The following is an 18581-nucleotide window of genomic DNA, read 5'->3' on the forward strand; positions in this document are numbered from 1 at the left end:
CGTAGCCATCCTCTCCGGTGGTGGATCAGGTCACGAACCTGCCCATGCAGGTTTTGTCGGTGAAGGTTTTCTCGATGCAGCTGTATGCGGGAACGTTTTCGCCTCACCAAACGTCGCTCAGATCCGAAGGGGTATACATCATGTAACAGGAGAGAAAGGAGCGTTGTTGGTTGTTAAGAATTATACGGGTGATGCTCTACATTTCGGTTTAGCTGCGGAACAACATAAAAGTGCCGGGTTACCGGGTGATGTAAGAGTGGTAATGGTCGGTGATGATGTTGCTGTTGGTAGAGAACAAGGAGCTATTGTAGGAAGGCGGTGAGTCGTATCTTCTACTGTCACCCGATATTCCTCCCCCACATGCTCATCTCAATACCACTTAAAGATAGCTGGTAGATTGTGGCATTGAAGAATCGCAGGGATAAGGCTAGGAGCGAAGATGAGAGGACTTACCCGCTGATATACAGTGGTCTTGCTGGTACTATCTTAGTATACAAAATCGCCGCTGCTCTTTCTTCCACAGGCGCTTCTCTCGATTCCGTTGAATCCATTGCTAAATACATTTCAACCCGTCTTGCAACCCTCGGTGTCGGATTAGAACATTGTCATGTACCCGGTACACGTTCTTCCGAAGCTCATCTAGGACCAGAAGAAGTAGAATTAGGTATGGGAATTCATAACGAACCTGGAACCTCACGAATTTCTCTTCCAACAGTTTCCAAATTGATCGATACAATGTTAAGTAAAATCACCGATACTACCGATCCTGATCGTTCTTTCGTTCCTTTTAATGGTAAAGGAGATGAAGTGGTACTCATGGTCAATTGTCTTGGAGGGATTAGTGAATTAGAAATGGGTGGGATCACTCAAGAAGCTATTTCATGGTTGAAAGAGAAAAATATAAAAGTAAAAAGAGTTTTCTCAGGAACATATATGACTTCACTCAATATGCCTGGGTTCAGTTTAACTTTATTGTTACTTCCTAAAGAAGGAGAAGAGTATGGGACGGAAGAGATTTTGAAATTGTTGGATGCACCGGCTAACGCTCCGGGTTGGAGATGGACAAGTGGGAAAGAACCTGGAGAAATGAGTGAGAAAGAGATACATGTGGAGGTGAAAAAAGGTGAAGAGGTGATTGTTGCTCGTGAGTATCGGTTTGATTTCTCCACCTGGCACCTGTCAGAACCATCAATCAACATCATTCTATTTTCACTTCCTTCTACTTTTCATCTATTCCTCTGGTCATCAATTTTCCACTCTCCGGTTTCCTGGAGAGATGTGGAATCGAGTGAACGATGAAGAAAGGGAACATAGGGGTAGACTCGACCAGTCATATCGGGAGGATCCAAAATATTACATTTCAATGAGGGAATAAAACAAGCGGGATGTGATGGTATTCACCACGAATCAAACCTCACCGGTTCAGAATGGTCACACTGACAAATAGCCGAAAACAGTGAAGAATTCTTAGCCGCCATTATCCGAGCATGTAAATCACTCATCGAAGCCGAACCAGAACTCACCAAACAAGATCAAATAGCAGGTGATGGTGATGCCGGTTTGACTCTTGAAGCGGGTGCAAAGGGAGTTTTGAAAGCTATAGAAGAAGGGAAATTAAAAGGAGAGAATGTGGTAGAAGATATCGGTGTGATAGCTGAAGTAGTAGAGGAAGAAATGGGTGGAACTTCCGGAGCTTTATATTCGTATGTTTCTACTTAATTCTTCTCCTTCACAAAATCATTCCAACATATACCTTGACAATATCTGTTTCCATTTCCATTTCCATTACCATTTCCATTTCCATATCTTCTCTCTCAATTCTTGATGAAGATCCATTTCATCCCCGAACAATCACACATTATTCCTCTTCCAGACTCTTCCAAAAAACATCATTCATCCAGAAAACAAATAATCTCGTTTGATGTTTGAATCAAATCGTTATACTAGAGTAAATATTAACCACCCCTTTAGAATCTTTTTCGCAGGTCTAGGAACTTCACTCCGTTCTTCCAAAACAACTACCACCTCTCCAACTCTTTGGGCGCAAGCAGCAGAAGAAGCATTAAAAACATTATATAAATATACACGTGCACGTCCACCTTCACGTACTTTAGTAGATCCATTAGAAACGTTTATAACATCTCTTTCCACTTCTTCACTCTCCAAAGCGGCCGAAGCTGCTCTTGAATCTGCTGAAAAAACAAAAGAATTAGTGGCAAAAGCTGGTAGAGGCGCTTATGTTAATCAAGAAGAATTGAAAAAGAGGATGGTACCTGATCCTGGAGCTTGGGGAGTTTGGAGGATCGTTGATGGTTTGAGAGGTTATCAAGTTTGATTTTTTTTTTCCTCCTTCCTTGACAGCGTCATTTGATTCGAGATAAATCTTCTTATAGTGGTTTTATAACAAGGGAGAGGTTTTTGAAATGGGGGTTGGTTCTGGGATAGACGATGTTTAGTGTAGAGTAGACGCTGGTTTTGGAGATAGGGGATGGGCTTTTGAATAAAGGGGTGGTTTGAAAGTATGGGTTGGTTCTCTGGATGAATGCTGATTCTGGGGATAAAAGTTGGAGTCGATATCTGTGAATAAGATCAGAGAAGGTGAATGAATGTGGAAGGATAAGAAATGAGAGATCGATCATAGTTTCATGCATGTGGAGAAATACAACAAATAAAAGGTTCATGAAACATGCTTGCTGTCGTATATCGTCTTGGGAGATACTGCATTTCGACTCCGGAATGAAGTAAAGAGAAAGAATTTGTTATCATCGTATCAAAGCCGTTTCTTCACCTTCTACCTCTGGAGGAGAATCTAAAATCACACCAAAGTCGTTTATACCTAATCGACTTTGACGACGTTTCCAAATCAAACACATTATCTAACTCATCAATGATATTTCTTTCACACCGATCTCTTCCTATTACGGACCATCTAATGAGCATCACCACACGACCCTGAACGGTTTATGGGGAACGAAAGGGAGATACGATCATCTTTGGCAGACAGTCATTTCAGACGATCATGTGACAACTTCAAATGATGGAAATGTCAGAGGTTCGAAGTGAGTGACGGGAGAATATTGAAACAAGTAGAAGAGATAAAGCTCAAACTCACCAACAAACAAGCTTGCATACATAACCCAACGACGTAAACCAACCAAGTGGACCATTCAGTCCCTGGACTCAAAATCAAACTCAAAACTAAAACCATAGATCCGGGAACTTGGATCATCATGGTCGATATACTCAGAGCACCTACCAATTTTGCACGGTAGGTTTTGTATAGCTGAGGTGTGAATTCGAATGCTGTTAATAAAGCCGAGGAGAGACCTAGGAAAGCGGCTAGGTGTCGGACGAGGGGATGTGGTGGTGTAGGGGGAAGAGCTATGAGGAGGGTCAGAGAAAGGAACAGGAATAAAAGACTGGAACGTCAATTTGGACTTCCGGAAATCAAGTGAAGTTCATGTGGCCTATTTGAAAGTGAGAGAAAGAAAAGTGGAGTTGGACTAGACTCGTGGGTTGGAACTCGATCGGTTGGATAGGGTGATGGCTGAGGTAGGAAAAAAGGGTAAGCTTACAAATGTATAAAAACTACGACCGATACAATCACTCCAGTTCTCCATTCTGATGTCGTCTCGAGTTTACCCTTTGATCCTGAGATCGCCCCATGAGTCCCGTCATCGTTCAAGGGATGGTCCGGTATGGAAGACGCTTCATCTTCTTCCTCGGTAAGAGTTCCGTAGGCCGAACGAGGGGAAGAGAGATGTACCACACGTTGATATTTGAGATGATGAGGAAAGTATATTATGTAAAGGATGAGTCTGGAGATGAGTGATTTGACGGGATCGGATGACCCAAAGCCCAGAACTCAGAACGACTAGCTATGAGGAAGTAGAGACACTCGAGGCTCGAGGTTTGAAATCAGAAATCCTATCACGAGCTCTTTAAACAAAGCAGCGAGGCGTGATAGATCTAATGACCAAGAAAATCATGATTGGTCAGACCTGATTGAGTTTTTTGAGGAAAATGATGAATACGAACGATTGAGAATAGCAAAAAAGATGTTTGTTTGACTCACATTAGGATGAAGAGAAACCAAAGCATGACCACTTGAAAAAACGCCGTCAAATAACTGAAACATCTCCCAGGGCTCTTCAAATCAGTATCATCTACCCATTGAAGTTCCATCATTCTCGCTGAGAAAGCTACAGCCGACGTTGACTGTAGATCGTACAGGAGGTGTACGACAAGCTGGACCCAGTAATGACTACCATTAGATGTAGGTCAGAGGGTTCTAGCAGTTTTCTGAGAGGGCTTGGTGAAAAATGAGAAGAGCGGAAATTGACATACAACAACTCGACAACATCGAAATAAAGGCCATTGTAAAATTAAAACGTTGAAAAGTGTACTTGTCCCTGCTGTTGATCCTAGAAGGAGGAACCACTGAGATATCAACTACTAGACTCTCTGGACAGATGGTAGAGTTTTGATGTCATGATTGATTTAACTAAATGAGGAGTTATGAACTCAAAAGTCCTTGTGGTAAGTTGTCAGAAGAGGGGTGGGGATGGAAAAAAGTGATTTTGTGAAAGGATTGGTGAGGTGGGATGGGGGGTGGGAGGGGGGAGATACTTACGGGTGAGAAACCTTCTGAAGTACCGGATCGGATGATTCGTAGATGCTAGATTGTTAGCTTATACGGAGTGGAGATTGCTCAATGTATGATCAAAGAGGGTTATACAAGCACTGTGAACGTCAATCATCTCAGAGAAAGATAGGGAGAGGAAACGGGGGAAAGTAATGAGAAAGAGAAGGAGATAAAGTAATGAGAAAGAGAAGGAGATAAAGTAATGAGAAAGAGAAGGAGAGAAAGTAACGAAAGAAAAGACGAGTTCGAGGACAAGAGAGAACAACGCAGAGCAGGAAGAGGAGGAGAGAGAGGAAGGGATACAGGATAGAAAAGAGGGAAGATGAGAAAAACGAGAGAAAAGCAGGAACGAACAAGGTCAAAAAGACATAACTTACCTGAGGAAGATAAGAAATCACCGTTCCGACCAAGATCAAAACGGCCAAGATGACGGGTAAGATGGGTGTTGCCTATGATCAGTTCTCAAGCTCAGTCACTAATTACAGTAAGTTAAGTGTTTGAGGCTCACGGGAGGACAAGTGGACGTATTTGGTGGTGACCACATTTCACTTGCTTACTTGATATCAGTGGTCAGAGTGACAAAGTGGTCAAAGGTGGGAAGGTGCAAAGGTGCAAGTCAATGTAAGAATGGGGCTGCGTGGCGTGGCGGAATGTGGATGACGATGGGTACGATGACGACAAAGTGAGACAGTCAAGCCAGCAGTATGGCAGCATGGCAAAGTATGGGGATGGTAATTATTTGTATGATATATTTGAGACTGAACATGCAGCATGCAATGAGACAGTGACAAAGGTTTAGGGAAAGATCTACATAGCCCAGTACAACACAAAGATCTGCATTTCTGGCACGACGTGCATCTAGGCCCGAGGTAACTCGACCACTTGGTCCACCCCTGGGTATTCTGGTAGATTCAAGTTGTATTTTTCTGCTAAAGAGCTGTGTGTCAGTAGACTCCCTTGATTACCTAGATCACAAACACGAGCAACAAGTAGCCAAGTGAAGGGATGAGGGGGAGGTGACACGGGCGGAAGATGGTGGATGGAAGCGATGACAGCATGACAGGTGTGGGTATGAGTAGCACTATTAGTCAAAGGAGAAGCTAGCAGCGCGAGAGGTCATGATCAACAAGGAAGATGGTGGGTAGAGTCACGTATATCGGAAACTCACTCGGGCACAAATCGTCCTCCTAACCAATGTCGACCTTTATATCCCTTCACACCTTCTTTCGGTGCTGTGAGACTCACAAGTACCTCAGGGTCGATAGTTTCCACAGGCTCGCTTTTGCCTAATGGTCAATCGACAACACAGTGACCCAACCGCGGCCACGAGCCATTCACAGGCAGAAGGTCAGATGACATTGTGACTCTTTCGTTGGTCAGACCAACACACTTGGATAATTGAGCATGGCGGATAGCAAGCCAATCAGCCATACAGAGGGGGCGCGATCTTATTTTACTCTCTTTTTCCTGGGAGGTATAGCGGAACACCATACACAGACCTTCCAGGTGGATGGCAATTGTGTGGAAGGCGATTTGCGACATAAAACCCACCTTGTTCATCTTCCTGAGTATACAACGGTTGAGGACCATCCGTCACTGACCACCCAGAAGGTATATCAACCGACACAATGGGTAAACCGGAATTCTTTAATGATCTCAAGACTCTATCGAAAGGTTTGCGAACGGGTGGTTGGAACGAGAATCCTTATGAGTCAGTCATCTGCTTTGTACACCTTAAGATTTTGAAATCATCCATAGCAAGGCATCGTTCATTCAATTGGGAAGAAAGAAGGGAGAGGACAAGGAGGAGGGAGGAGGAAGGGGGGAAGGGGGGAAGGGGGGGAGGGAAGTAAGAGTTGCAACTCACCAAATATAGCATCCAAAATCAAATCACTAACCCCCAATTTTTTCTCAAATTCCTCAACTTCTTTCAAAATCGGTATATTCAAATTCTGACATTGTTTAAGAAGCCGTTGGTATATATCTTTATTACCAGGTTTAGGAAGGAAGATTGTTGGTTCGTATCGGAACATATGTAAATGTCGAGCAGCTACTAAACCATCTCCGCCCTTGGGGTCAATACGGATACTTTCTCTCGGTCCCTCCATAGCTTGCATACAGATGTTACGAGATGACACGCGGAACTTGTTAGATCGCTAGGGACTGATCTCATTTAGAGACATGGATAGCGAGGGGGAGGGAGTTATTATATGACTTTGGGAGGATAAGGGAAAAGAATGACAAAGACAAGAGAAATTTTTCAGGAATGAGGACACAACAAAATGAACAGTCAAATAACTCAATAGGGAATAATATCAATGTTAATTGACAATGATCATGGACACAAACCGAGTTTTTTGATAAATGAAAAGTTCATGGAAAACTCACTTGATTCCCAGGTCCACAACAAACCATAACCCTCTTATGAGAACTGACAGGATAACTCTTAGTTAAAGCTTGAGCACATGATAATCCAGCAAGTTCCATCAACTACCATTTAAGTTAAGTTAGATTTATCTCAATATCTGATTTCTGGCTATATACAACCTCCCAGTAAAGAAGAACAAAACGTTAAATTCATATAAGGGGAGATGAAAGTAGAGTAGGATGTAGAATGTAACATCGCATGAAAGAAAGAATCTAAACGCTGCGAAAGAGTACCAAGAATTAGAAAGAGAGAGAGTGTGTGTATAAAAGGGGATATATTCAGTGTGAAGAATGAAACACATTATTGGATATATAGAGTTGATAAAGATTGTGAAGAACACTCACTTGATCAAGTGAGAAAGCGTAAGTGTTAGATGACATGAGTTCTTCATCTATCTTTCATGATCAGCTTGAGTTGTTTGGGGAAAGTCAAGCACTCACCTGTTGAGCTAACTTTTGACTTATATATCGGATACTCATCGTTGTCAATCTTATGAAGCAGCGTTCGGAGAGAGGCTGTATATGATACCTGTATAGTTATTGGAATGAAGTTTAAAAGAAAAACCAAGCCAAAAGTGGAAAGTGAAGAGTGAAGTGGAATGATGTCATATTCACTTGTACATATCTTATGCATATCGTATACCACATTGACGTCTCATGCAATTTCTATTCGATTATTCTTCTACCATGTTATCTACCAACTCAAACACCCACTGATCCGCTGAGATCCCAACAGATTTATATCCTCTACCAGACAGACACCCAACCCAAATTCATTCCCCGGAGTGAACCCCCTACTCGAAACCTGCACAATCCTTGAAGAGAGAGGATGGACGGACATATCCACTATATCTTCCCCTTGAGTAAATTCTTAATCATCTCCCTTCCTGTAATCCTCACGGTGTGATACAATGTGATCAGGTCCAAAGTGGAGAAAAACGTATCGGCAAACCCGAATGGCAACATGAGAGGTATCCAACCTATTTCATCAGCTTATCATCCTTCTTTGCGGTCCCCAATCCAGCTAACAGGTCAGATCGATAAGCGGGGAGCTGAGCCGAATTATTACCATGTTGGAGTGGAATAGTCGTAGTGAAGGTGAACAATATGTGGGTCACACTCACCCTGTGCATACTCCAACGCCCAAGTCTCGGGGATCATAGCATATTGCTTCACCACACCTTTACGCATTAGATGTACGTCTCCGGGATTATAAACTTCTCGAATCAGATCACCCGCTTCGAATGCCGTTTGTTGGCCGGTAAGAATATGGAAGTAATCGTCAGCTGTATGACGTCCGGTATGACCTTCTGTTCCTACTGCTGAACCGAAGATGATCATGTATCTGGGATCAGTCGTGTTCGATGCCTAAGCAAGACATCCTTCCCCGGGGAGGGGGGTTGGGGGGAGGGGAGGGATGAGAGCGAATATCAAATACGTTCATCGTAGAAAGAGAAGATGTTCAATAGCGAAGGTGGAACGCACACCATACCCTGTAAATGTTGGGCATACGGACTTGTACGAGTGATAACAAGGTTCAACAATGAATATTGTGAAGATGGTATAAATGAGTGGGAGGAGTAGGAAGGAAAGACTCACTCGGTGATACTAGCATGTATCAGAAACATACTTCCCATAGCCCCACCGGCATTATTAAACACCCATTCTTTCTTATTATGAAAATCAACATTGAGACTGGCTTCAGGATGTTGTTCGACCAACTGGTTCAGAAGTGTGGAAATGATAAGTGAAGTGTTGGTAGGTACTGAAGTACCTGATTCAGCGGCTATAGAGAGGGATCGTTGGACACATGCGTTGATGGATTCAGGATTGAATGTGTAGAATCGGGACTTGATGTCAAACTTTGTCCATTTCCTCACAAGCCTCGGATGGAGAGTTACGCTACCTCATCGGACTCGTCCACGCTAGTCGGCCGCAGCTCATTGCTCACACCAGGATACAGATTAAGTGTCATAATATTCTGATCATTTCCAGTCATCGTGGATCCCATCTCAACCTCTAACGAGACCAGCGCTCGGGAACAGGATAGTGTGAATGATGTTCCCAAGAAGTGTGGGGGGCGAGGGGGTTGTAGGAGACACAATATCACATGAGCGAATAGGAGAGACAGCAGGCTTAAGAAAAGAATATAGGATAACACTCACATTGATACTGTTAAGATACGACCCCACTACTGTCAAAGCCCCCAGCAAGACAGCGATTGTCAGGTATCTCTTCACACCCCCTGTGGCCGTTTTTGAGCTCGCCATTTTGCGTTATCGCTGCTTCTGATCTCGTCCTTCAACCTCAGAGTCTGTTATAGTCCCTATGTGGTCCCGCGTGTATAGAGACCTGGGAAACAGTCGTGCCCGTGTACCAAATGGTACGATTATATTGTTTTGCTCCGGTGGAATGTTGAAAAAAGTGGTACGATGCAAATGCGGGGTAAAATCATGCGCGGGGAGGGAACATATACATTACGTAAAAGAGCATAACCTACGTCCGAGTAGGCCTGCTAAAGTACTATGTGGAATAGTATAGTGGCGAGCCTACTCGACCTCCACCTCGAACAAAGTACAAAGCCAGTTGAATGTTCCTTAACCCTTTGACATCGTACTTTGTAGTGATCGTGAAGAGTAGCCAGAGAAATACAAGACAAGATGGATATCCGACAAGCTACTATCGATGATCTTTTAGGAATGCAGAATGCTAATCTGCTCAATCTCCCGGAAAACTACACTTTCAAATATTGTGAGTGGTATTCTTCCCACTTTCCTTCCTACCTTCCGGACAGCTCTCTCACGTACGATCTCAAAGTAAAGCTCAACGACTCTGTCCTCGATGCTGCTTGCAAGCTCAGAAGTGAAGATGTTGGACTGAAGATTGACCAGGTTGAGTATGAAAGAATGGAGGAACCTATGAACATGAAAGTGGTCGGACAGTGGAGAAAAATGACGGAAGTGGGATTGTCAGCTAATATGAAAGACCTCTATCATGCTCTTACTTGGCCCGAACTTTCTTTTGTCGCTGTTGATCCTAGAGGGAGAATAGTGGGATATATCCTAGCGAAAATGTAGGTCCACTTTTCTTACACCACATCGGCATCTCCTTTCAGCTTTGTAAATCTGGGACCATTCGACCACAATCACACATCCCTGAGAGTTAGGGTTAGGAATCGTACTTTCTAGTCTATCATTGAGATTCAACTCTCTTGATCATGAGGAGCCAAAAATTGTCTGGCTCTTTTTGTTTGACACAAAACCTCTTATTCTCGATATGCAAGTTGGGTGTAGCCGGGGAAAAGATGAATCTTCCAAGTCGACAAAGGGAGAGCTGACGATAAGGGATGAAGATTCTACTGATGAAGTGATAGGACATGTCACTAGTATATCAGTATTACGACCTTATAGAAGATTAGGATTAGCCAACAAGTTGATGAAACAATCTCGTCAGTGTCCCTTCTTTACTCGCTCACCACCTCTATATTTGTTGCTTTGACGTGACATGTTACCAATTGGGTTTTCCTCCGGTGTGATCCAAGAGAACGGTGGAAATGAGCTTTTTGTCTGCGTGTCGAAGTGAGAAGAGCTGATTTTGTAGAAGAAGCAATGGTAGCACATTACAAAGCGAGTAAAATCACTTTGCATGTACGTAAATCCAACCGGGCGGCCATCTCCCTTTATAGGGATACGTTAGGTTTTGAGGTGTTTACGATGGAGAAGGGATATTGTGAGTTTATCCATCATCCATTCCCTTCTTTACTCAAATGCAAAAAAAACAAACTCGTCCAACCATTTGACAAAGCTCTTTCAAAGATCTTTCCCCTTCCCTCTCTCACACCTTAGCACCATAGGTGTCTTGGCTTCTCGCACCTCGTACTCATGTTGCTCGCTGTGAAAACGACTAATGTCAAGATGCGGATAACGAAGACGCATATGGAATGAGATACATATTCCCACAAGCTTCATAACCTATACAACCCTGACATCTATATAAGCATATGTATCAACGTTCCTCTATTATGTCAACCACCCTTCAAATCTTCCCTTTCAACCTGTCTGAGAACATTAAACATGCCTCCCTGCTTACAGTCACTGTACACGGTATCACGGTATCTCTTATCACTACTTCCCAGATTAAAAATCATGACTATAACTAATTCAGGGATGACGTATTAAAAAAACCGAGATAACCGAGCCAAGCGGTATTCCCTCAAACCTTCGGTCAAGACGGTCCGATTTCTATCTTTCTACGTTTCTTGTCAAAGTACTTAAACATCCTTCATCCTCTCACCACATTTGAACCTCGTACTCTCTGACAGTGACATCTTTAGCGTTCAACAGTTGTAACCATCCAGAGATATAGACAGAATACAGTGAGAGTGAATTTGAAACCAAAATGTCAGGTAGAACCAAACTTGATCGTCTATCCGAACTGGTCAACATCGACGTCGACTCTGTAGATCCAAGAGTAGCAAAAGCATTACCGTTCAAAGCTTTCAACCAAACTAGTAATCAAGCTGTTTTCTATACTGCTTTGTGTGATGAATACAATAAAGAAGATTATGAGTGGGCGGTGAAGGAGTTTGGGAAAGAGGGATGGGCAGAAGTTTGGGATAGGTTTGTGAGTTGTCTTTCGTTTCGTTCCTTTGCTCCACCCTTCCCACAGATATCTTCACCACTTCTTTCTATCCGGCTTACCCCCTCGTTTTTCTCTCCCTACGTCACTCATAACACCCTTCCCATCTATGTCACCTACATATCCTCTGCTAAAATACTTCTTCAACCTAACACACTCACCCCGCTCCAACCCTCATCATGTTGCTGGTGTTGAAGGAAAACCACGAGGCAAGGTCAAGCAATGTGTCAACTAGAGTCATAGATCTTCACTCATAACAGTGTTGTAAACTATGCGCCAACAACTTACCCAACGTCCAAAATCGCGTACTCATTCGATTATCCCCTCGTAATCTAAAAAACAAAGATACAGTCCTCGCTCAATGTCATAACTTTGATAAAATCTTTTCCGAATTAGGTGTTTCGAGAGATCAATACGGTATCAAGATTCCCGTTGTTGGAATAGGTATGGCTGCGGCTAAAGAATTGAATGAACAAGGTATCAGAACTTTAGGAACTAGTTTGTTCGGTTTACCGCAAGCTATAGCTGCTAGTCAAGCTGGATGTTTTGCTATTTCTCCTTATTACAATGGTGAGTTATCAACTCTTCTACTAGTCAATCACCACTCATTCTCGTCTGGTATATTCATGTTGTTGAGGTACACGTATGAATTCGTTTATTCCTAAACCCCTTCAATGACCCCTTGTATCTTTCATGAGACTCGGTTTGATGTTATTTTGGCTTGGTGTTATTATATGGCTTGCAGTGATAACCCCACTTGTCAATCATCCCTATCCCTCGGTATCATTACCTACCCTTCCATTGGGAACTTCACGCTGAGAAGGGAAGCAAATTAAGACGAACGATCACGTGTTTCATCTCGACGTGAAGATTAACGATCAGAGGTCAGAGCTTATTCGGATAAATCTCTTTGGCCAGATGTTCAAGATCCAGCGATTAACGTGAGTCTCTCTTCTCACCTTTCGAAGATCCGATCTGGTCGTTTCGGTGATCATACTTTACAACATAATCTGGTGATTTATATGATCATCTTTCACTACTTATCTGGCTACTTGATTGCTCACCATTCGACGACTTATTTGACGAGTTGAGTGGGAAATGCGATCAGAAGACTGATGATTAGCATCCAATGTCAGCTAGACTTATTCATATTCTAGAAACATATACCAAACTGTACGAACAGACGGGGAAAGAACAACCTATTATCATCATGGCTTCGTGAGTTATCTTCCTTGTCATGTCTCAACATATGTACAATAATCACACACATCATATTCATTGGATTCCTCAAACATGTCAGTTGTACCCCGGAAACGTTTGCTCTCAACGCAGCTCAATGCCAAGGATATCACTTACTTTCATCCCACTGAAGGTCAACCGCACTTGGCTCGGTCTCACCACGTCACAACAGTGATTGATCTGAAACCACTGATACCTGACGTGATCCCAACCTTCCATGTCTCCAGTCCATCATCGGATATGAAAAGGGAAAAGAGAAGAGACATCACTGATATCAGTCACGCAAACCTCGAAGAACTCTTCGCCACAGCTTCTCTTGGCGTACAACACTCTACCATCCTAGGACATCATCTAACCGAACTTGCCGCTACTCCAGATGATCTACCTCCACACGGATATATCAAACCTTCTCATCCTTACAAAAATCGTGTTACACCAACACGATTCACCTTACATTCCACTTCTGACCCTTTGGCAGGTCCCGATTGGGATGGAACTTTAGCAAGGACCGATATTGATTATCTAGCTAATGGAGGGGAAGAATTGGATAAAGCTATTAAATCTGATCCTGTCGTCACGGGGAAAATCAAAGATGTTTTAGATATATTTCATGGAGAGGAAGAGAAAGCGAGGGAGAAGATTGAGAAGGATATAAAGGTTTTGTTTGGGTAGTTAAGTGGTTGAATCGATAACATAACATTTATGTTGATGTATGAATTATCATCTGTCTCACCCTTTTCCGTTCCTCCATTACCTCAATCTGTTCCTTCCTCTTTCTTGGATATCTTCCACTTTGCTCTTTCTTGGACATCTTCCACTTTACTCACGAGGGAATCATGCTATATCATCTCTTTGCTCTCTTACTGCATCCCTCACCTAATCAGATGCACACCTACACCCTAATGCACGAGAACATTTGACACGTTGGTCTTGAACGAGATGTTCAAGTGGACCCAAGAGTGGAGGTAATTTAACCCCGAGATTAACCGGTGAATCCTGACAACCGGCAACATCGGCCCGATCCTTCCTTCCTTTCTCAGCCCATGTCACTCTTCTTCTCCTGCACTACTAGTAACAACACATAGGGTGAATTGGATCATCTAACAAAGTAGAGTAGACAAATCTAAAACATCTGAAAGATATAAAGTAATCAATAATCTCAAAGTTACTCTATACTCTAATTTCATTCTCTTCCCATTGACAAAAACACGTTGACAACTACTCCTTTTCAAACATGTCATCAACAATAAATGGTCTACCTAACCCTCCCATCTTTGAACCAAGAGATAATCCAGGTTTCATCCTACATGGAAAGCTTAGAACTAGCTACGAGCAAGTCAGTTTATCTTCTTCATATCCTTGGATTTGTATCCCCATTTGAAACTTTACATCTTCTTCTGTATGTTCTTCTCAGATCCTAATGGTGAAGAAACTTTTGAATCGGGTGGAATGGGGGTTAAAGGCGTAGTTGAAGAGTGAGAGGACGGTTGCTTGAGTGTATAGAAGAAGGGTATTTATAATTGTTATAACAAAGGAAGAACGTCACGTTTGTTTGGTCGATAAGAATATATGAGTTCTTCATTATATATCGGAAGAGCAGTAGAGACATATCACGAGGGAGGTTTATGAAATACCAAAGAAGGGAAAGATTGGTTATAGATGTCGATAAAGAAAGAATACTAATGAATAGTTGCCCGTACCTCACGTAGGACCCGATGAAGTTCTTGTGGAAGTTAAGAAAACTGTCAGTGATTTGAATTGTGATAGACGAGCTTGGAAGCTGATAAGAAGGGAATTTGTGGTTCTGATGTACATTGTTAGTTTCTTCTTCGTCTTCTTCTTCTCTCTTATAACACCCTCAATATATGGACTCTTCTTCATCTTTCTGATTTCACACCTGATTTCAGTATCGACCTCTTGATTGATCACCTCGTCATGGTCCCTTTTGTCTGGTCACCTTATCCTACTTCCTCTTGAACGTGACCTCGATTCAGTAAACCCTCATGATCATTCACTTCTATCAAGTCAAATACCTATTGAATGTTCTCGAAAGATAAACACTCTATAATGACTTCCCACTATCTCACAGATTACCGTACGAGCTGAGCAAAGAATGAAGGGGGCTATTGCCATGAGCTATGAATGAATCACGGAGAGGATGTCCGCTCACTTCAGTCTACAACACGGGGAAAATGGGACTCGTATCATGTTGTGGTCCCATGTGTCTAGGACACGAATCATCCGGTATAATCGTTCAACTGGGTGCTAATTGCGCTGCGAAGGCTGCAGCGGCGGAAGAGGTTGAGAAAGCACTCACGAATGGTCAAGGGTCGGATAATGTTAGGGGTGTTGTTGGTGCTAGAGCTTTGAAATTGGGTGATAAAGTAACTATGGAGCCAGGGAGTGAGTTATTGACTCTTTGTCCCTTTCATGACATTCTCATCCTTGAGCGTCACCCCTCTGTATACCATCATCCTTCTCTGTCTGATACAAATCCCGTACAATGGGCTGCGGTTCGATGAATTGTGACTGGCTGGTTGAACGGTCGTGTAGAGGATAATGGATTGGCGGTGACGGGCTTCCTAGTATACGGATTTCGATGCTGATATTTAGCAACCTGTAGAATGTGCTCAGATTGTCGTAGTGGTCGTTATCAGGTATCTAGCCTATTCCTTAGCTCCACGATCCACCCAAGACGAAGAGCTGAATCATAGATCTGCGAACATATGGCTTTTGCAGCTTATCCACCTTTTGACGGTACTCTTCAGAGGTATTACAAACTGTAAGTTATTTCTTACTTTATCAACGTTTCCTCCCCCCCTCCCCTCCCGCCTCCTTACCGCCGCCACGAATAACCACCCAGCCATGTTGTTGTTCACTTAGTGTACGGACGAAGTGAACCAATGATATTTCTCGCAACGGTTCCAACAACATCTACCCCTATGAACATGCTCATCATGGGATCCGCAAGAGGGACATGAAGAGAAATCGAATAAATGCTGATTCTCTTCCTAGCCCAGCAGACTTGGTCTACCCCTCCCAGACTCCGTAGACCTCGTCTACGGTGCAATGATGGAACCTCTATCCGTCGCCGTCCATGCTGTCGCCACCACCGGTGGAGTGAGAGCAGGATGGAATGTTATCATCATGGGTGCAGGTCCGGTAGGACTTTTAGCTATGGGTGTTGCGAAAGGTATGGGAGCGGCAAAGATCGTAGCGGTAGATATCAATACGGAAAGATTGGCATTCGCAAAGACTTATGCTGCTACTCATACTTATGTCCCTGTAAGTGTTTTTTTTTTTTCATTCATCGGTCCATCAACCCCCCACCCCGGAACTGATCCCGAACCCACTTTGTTGAGTCATGTTTGCAGGGGAGTTTTCTTCCATCTCAACTCCTCCGATCTCCATGACTCTAGATTCCCGCTTGGTGATAAGTGAGAAGTCAATCGCTTCTGTCATTGTCAAATGGTCAAATACACAAGACGCCAATCATTCTCTCACGAAGTTGTGGAAAGGGTGTTTTTGCATTGTTGTAAATGGTCAGTACTGACTATCAGTGCGCTCAACTTCCTGATGAGACTCGTCCGCAGTATACCCTTCGAGCAGCTGCCGATCTGTTATTATCTACTGGTACACCTGCCAGAGGTCCAGGATCGATAGATCTGGTCGTTGATGCGACCGGAGCGGAAGTTTGTGTTCAGATGGGTTTGAATGCTGTCCGACCTGGGTGAGTCATAATGACTCTCATTCATTCTTCCTATAACCCTCACTTCGTCGTGCTGCACCCCTCCCTCCTTACTACACCCTCGCGGCACTTGCCAGATCTTGCCATCACGTACTTACCTGTAGTCCCACGAGGGTCTCATGGTTATAAAGCTATGAACCTCCACTGACATCTAGGGGAACTTATGTTCAAACGGGTTTCGGTAACCCTGATATCCAAGTTCCGATGTTTAGGATCACTACGAATGAGATTACTATCAAAGGTGGATGGAGGTATGGTTCAGGAGATTAGTGAGTTGATAGTTTATCTTTCTCTTTCTAACTTATCTCTTCAACCCCTCCCCTTCCTCTTCTTTGCTTCCTCTCACTTCCCTCTTGCCATTGTTCCTCCAAACTATCTTTTCGTCCTTTAAGATATGAACGTACTAACACTCAAGTCCCCTCGCCATCGATTTAGTCTCTCGTGGATTGGTAGACCTCAAACCTCTCCTCACACACACTTTCAAATTCACAGACGCGTTGGAGGCGTTTGAAATTACGAAAAACGGTAAAGATAGGGATGGCAAGTTTGTGATTAAATGTGTCATTGATGGTCCGGAGTAGGGAAGAGGGTTTTGTTTTGGTCATTACTTCTATGAGAGTGTTTTTTGGAGTTGAGTTATGCATCTACCTTGGTGATCAATATAAAATATCTTTTCGACTTTGTTTTTCTATCCCACATAAGGTGAATCTACTCGACGTTTTGTAAGTACTTTATGTCCCAGCCGTAACAAACATGTAAGGTTCTTTATGCTCTCCTTTCCTCGATCACTGTACTGTATGTGTGGAACGTTTCTAATCCATTTCCTTTACTTGCACACATTCAATTCCCACTTGTCACTTGAGTATCAGGGTTCTCTTACTTTACTTTCAATACCTATTCGGACTCTACTCGTACATATCGTATTTATACAATGTCCACCTTCCGAATGTTTAACACCTTTCCGAACAAGTGGTAGTGTACATACATACGATGACATCATGTTTCGGTCCGAAGTATCCGGGATTTCTCCGTCCTCCGAAAAAAAGCTAGACCATTCCGAATCTCAATCACAATCTCAATCAGTTTGATACTTGATCTAAGTACTTTTCACTTTTGTTCCTTCGCGTTTCTTCTCACAAGCTTTTCTCTCTTCAGTAACAAATATACAGGATTGAAAAGATGGCTTTACATCGTCAGAATACCTTGTGAGTTTTACGGATCGTTCGAAAGAGGGAGTGTCGAGCGATGAGGAATGGGGGATTGGGGGTGAAGGAGAGGGTTGATGGGAAGGAGGACAAATGGTTGAAAGAGATGGGAGGAAACGTTAGATGTTTCATACAAGAGGTTGAGAGTTGAAGATGTGAACAATCACAAGAGCAGGTCTGACCAACAGGAACACAGGCGCTAAAGTCGATTTGATAGGTTATGGAACTTGGCAATCTGCTCCAGGTGAAGTAGGACCAGCGTTAGTTTCTTTCTTCTTCTTCTTCTTCTTCTTCTTCTTCTTCTTCTTCTTCTTCTTCTTCTTCAATGATACCCTCATTCTCTTGATAAACGTCCAGTTGCATCAAAAGGAGAGATCACTATGTGATTGGTCCGTTGGTAGAGTAATCAAACTGATCACACAAGTGTCGCTGAAGCTATCAAAATCGGTTATAGACATATTGATTGTGCTTTGGTTTATGAGAACCAACCTGAAGTTGCGGAAGGTATCAAAGAAGGTTTGAAAGCTGTTGGTGAGAATCGTGAAGATTTGTTCATCGTTTCTAAGGTGGGTCTTCATTCTTTGCTTTGTCCACATCCCCTCCGCACAACACAACTAATCTTTGTCCCCTGGTCCACCCTCACCACTCTCCTCACCATCTCCCCCTATCCTCTCCCGGC

At 43.1% G+C, this 18581-nt stretch overlaps 8 protein-coding genes across 8 annotated transcripts in view; 5 read left to right on the forward strand and 3 right to left on the reverse strand.

Moving 5' to 3' along the window:
• Position 1: 1 nt before the first annotated feature.
• Positions 2-2335, forward strand: TREMEDRAFT_32898 (uncharacterized protein; the record flags this gene model as incomplete). The annotated part of the gene is made up of 4 exons (XM_007005936.1): positions 2-318; positions 468-1178; positions 1458-1703; positions 1948-2335. Coding segments are annotated over 4 exons (1662 nt in total), but the record flags the coding sequence as incomplete, so codon positions are not given.
• A 297-nt stretch (positions 2336-2632) lies between these two features.
• On the reverse strand, positions 2633-5229 carry TREMEDRAFT_40207 (uncharacterized protein). The gene is made up of 8 exons (XM_007005998.1): positions 5154-5229; positions 5023-5094; positions 4634-4678; positions 4348-4440; positions 4076-4149; positions 3576-3818; positions 3113-3419; positions 2633-2876 (listed from the first exon to the last, which is right to left on the reverse strand). The coding sequence occupies exons 1-8, from the start codon at positions 5187-5189 to the stop codon at positions 2763-2765; spliced, it is 984 nt and encodes a 327-aa protein (XP_007006060.1). The 5' UTR covers positions 5190-5229; the 3' UTR covers positions 2633-2762.
• A 213-nt stretch (positions 5230-5442) lies between these two features.
• On the reverse strand, positions 5443-7585 carry TREMEDRAFT_40211 (uncharacterized protein). The gene is made up of 7 exons (XM_007005999.1): positions 7514-7585; positions 7418-7468; positions 7034-7135; positions 6513-6714; positions 6197-6349; positions 5814-5931; positions 5443-5582 (listed from the first exon to the last, which is right to left on the reverse strand). Exons 1-7 carry the CDS (start codon positions 7550-7552, stop codon positions 5504-5506), a joined length of 744 nt encoding a protein of 247 aa, XP_007006061.1. The 5' UTR covers positions 7553-7585; the 3' UTR covers positions 5443-5503.
• Positions 7586-7918: 333 nt separating this feature from the next.
• On the reverse strand, positions 7919-9342 carry TREMEDRAFT_69573 (uncharacterized protein; the record flags this gene model as incomplete). The annotated part of the gene is made up of 4 exons (XM_007006239.1): positions 7919-8052; positions 8197-8417; positions 8672-8922; positions 9238-9342. The coding sequence occupies 4 exons, from the start codon at positions 9340-9342 to the stop codon at positions 7919-7921; spliced, it is 711 nt and encodes a 236-aa protein (XP_007006301.1).
• A 390-nt stretch (positions 9343-9732) lies between these two features.
• TREMEDRAFT_32796 (uncharacterized protein) lies at positions 9733-11042 on the forward strand (the record flags this gene model as incomplete). The annotated part of the gene is made up of 5 exons (XM_007005927.1): positions 9733-9823; positions 10058-10145; positions 10417-10520; positions 10673-10801; positions 10987-11042. The coding sequence occupies 5 exons, from the start codon at positions 9733-9735 to the stop codon at positions 11040-11042; spliced, it is 468 nt and encodes a 155-aa protein (XP_007005989.1).
• Positions 11043-11470: 428 nt separating this feature from the next.
• On the forward strand, positions 11471-13621 carry TREMEDRAFT_33000 (uncharacterized protein; the record flags this gene model as incomplete). Its single annotated transcript, XM_007005943.1, has 5 exons — positions 11471-11680; positions 11971-12280; positions 12593-12651; positions 12834-12928; positions 13228-13621. 5 exons carry the CDS (start codon positions 11471-11473, stop codon positions 13619-13621), a joined length of 1068 nt encoding a protein of 355 aa, XP_007006005.1.
• Positions 13622-14183: 562 nt separating this feature from the next.
• Positions 14184-17278, forward strand: TREMEDRAFT_69576 (uncharacterized protein; the record flags this gene model as incomplete). The annotated part of the gene is made up of 10 exons (XM_007006240.1): positions 14184-14285; positions 14640-14693; positions 14741-14765; positions 15125-15352; positions 15563-15606; positions 15664-15731; positions 15970-16234; positions 16510-16679; positions 16853-16966; positions 17113-17278. The coding sequence occupies 10 exons, from the start codon at positions 14184-14186 to the stop codon at positions 17276-17278; spliced, it is 1236 nt and encodes a 411-aa protein (XP_007006302.1).
• A 598-nt stretch (positions 17279-17876) lies between these two features.
• TREMEDRAFT_69577 (uncharacterized protein) overlaps positions 17877-18581 on the forward strand; it is a gene marked incomplete at both ends in the record, with an annotated part of 3125 nt that continues 2420 nt past the window's right edge. The window contains 3 exons of the mRNA XM_007006241.1: positions 17877-17902; positions 18091-18162; positions 18327-18468. Coding sequence (XP_007006303.1) covers positions 17877-17902; positions 18091-18162; positions 18327-18468 — 240 coding nt within the window. The remainder of the gene's footprint in view (positions 17903-18090; positions 18163-18326; positions 18469-18581) is intronic.

Source organism: Tremella mesenterica, assembly GCF_000271645.1.
Source record: "Tremella mesenterica DSM 1558 unplaced genomic scaffold TREMEscaffold_9, whole genome shotgun sequence".
In the NCBI taxonomy this organism is placed as follows: domain Eukaryota; kingdom Fungi; phylum Basidiomycota; class Tremellomycetes; order Tremellales; family Tremellaceae; genus Tremella; species Tremella mesenterica.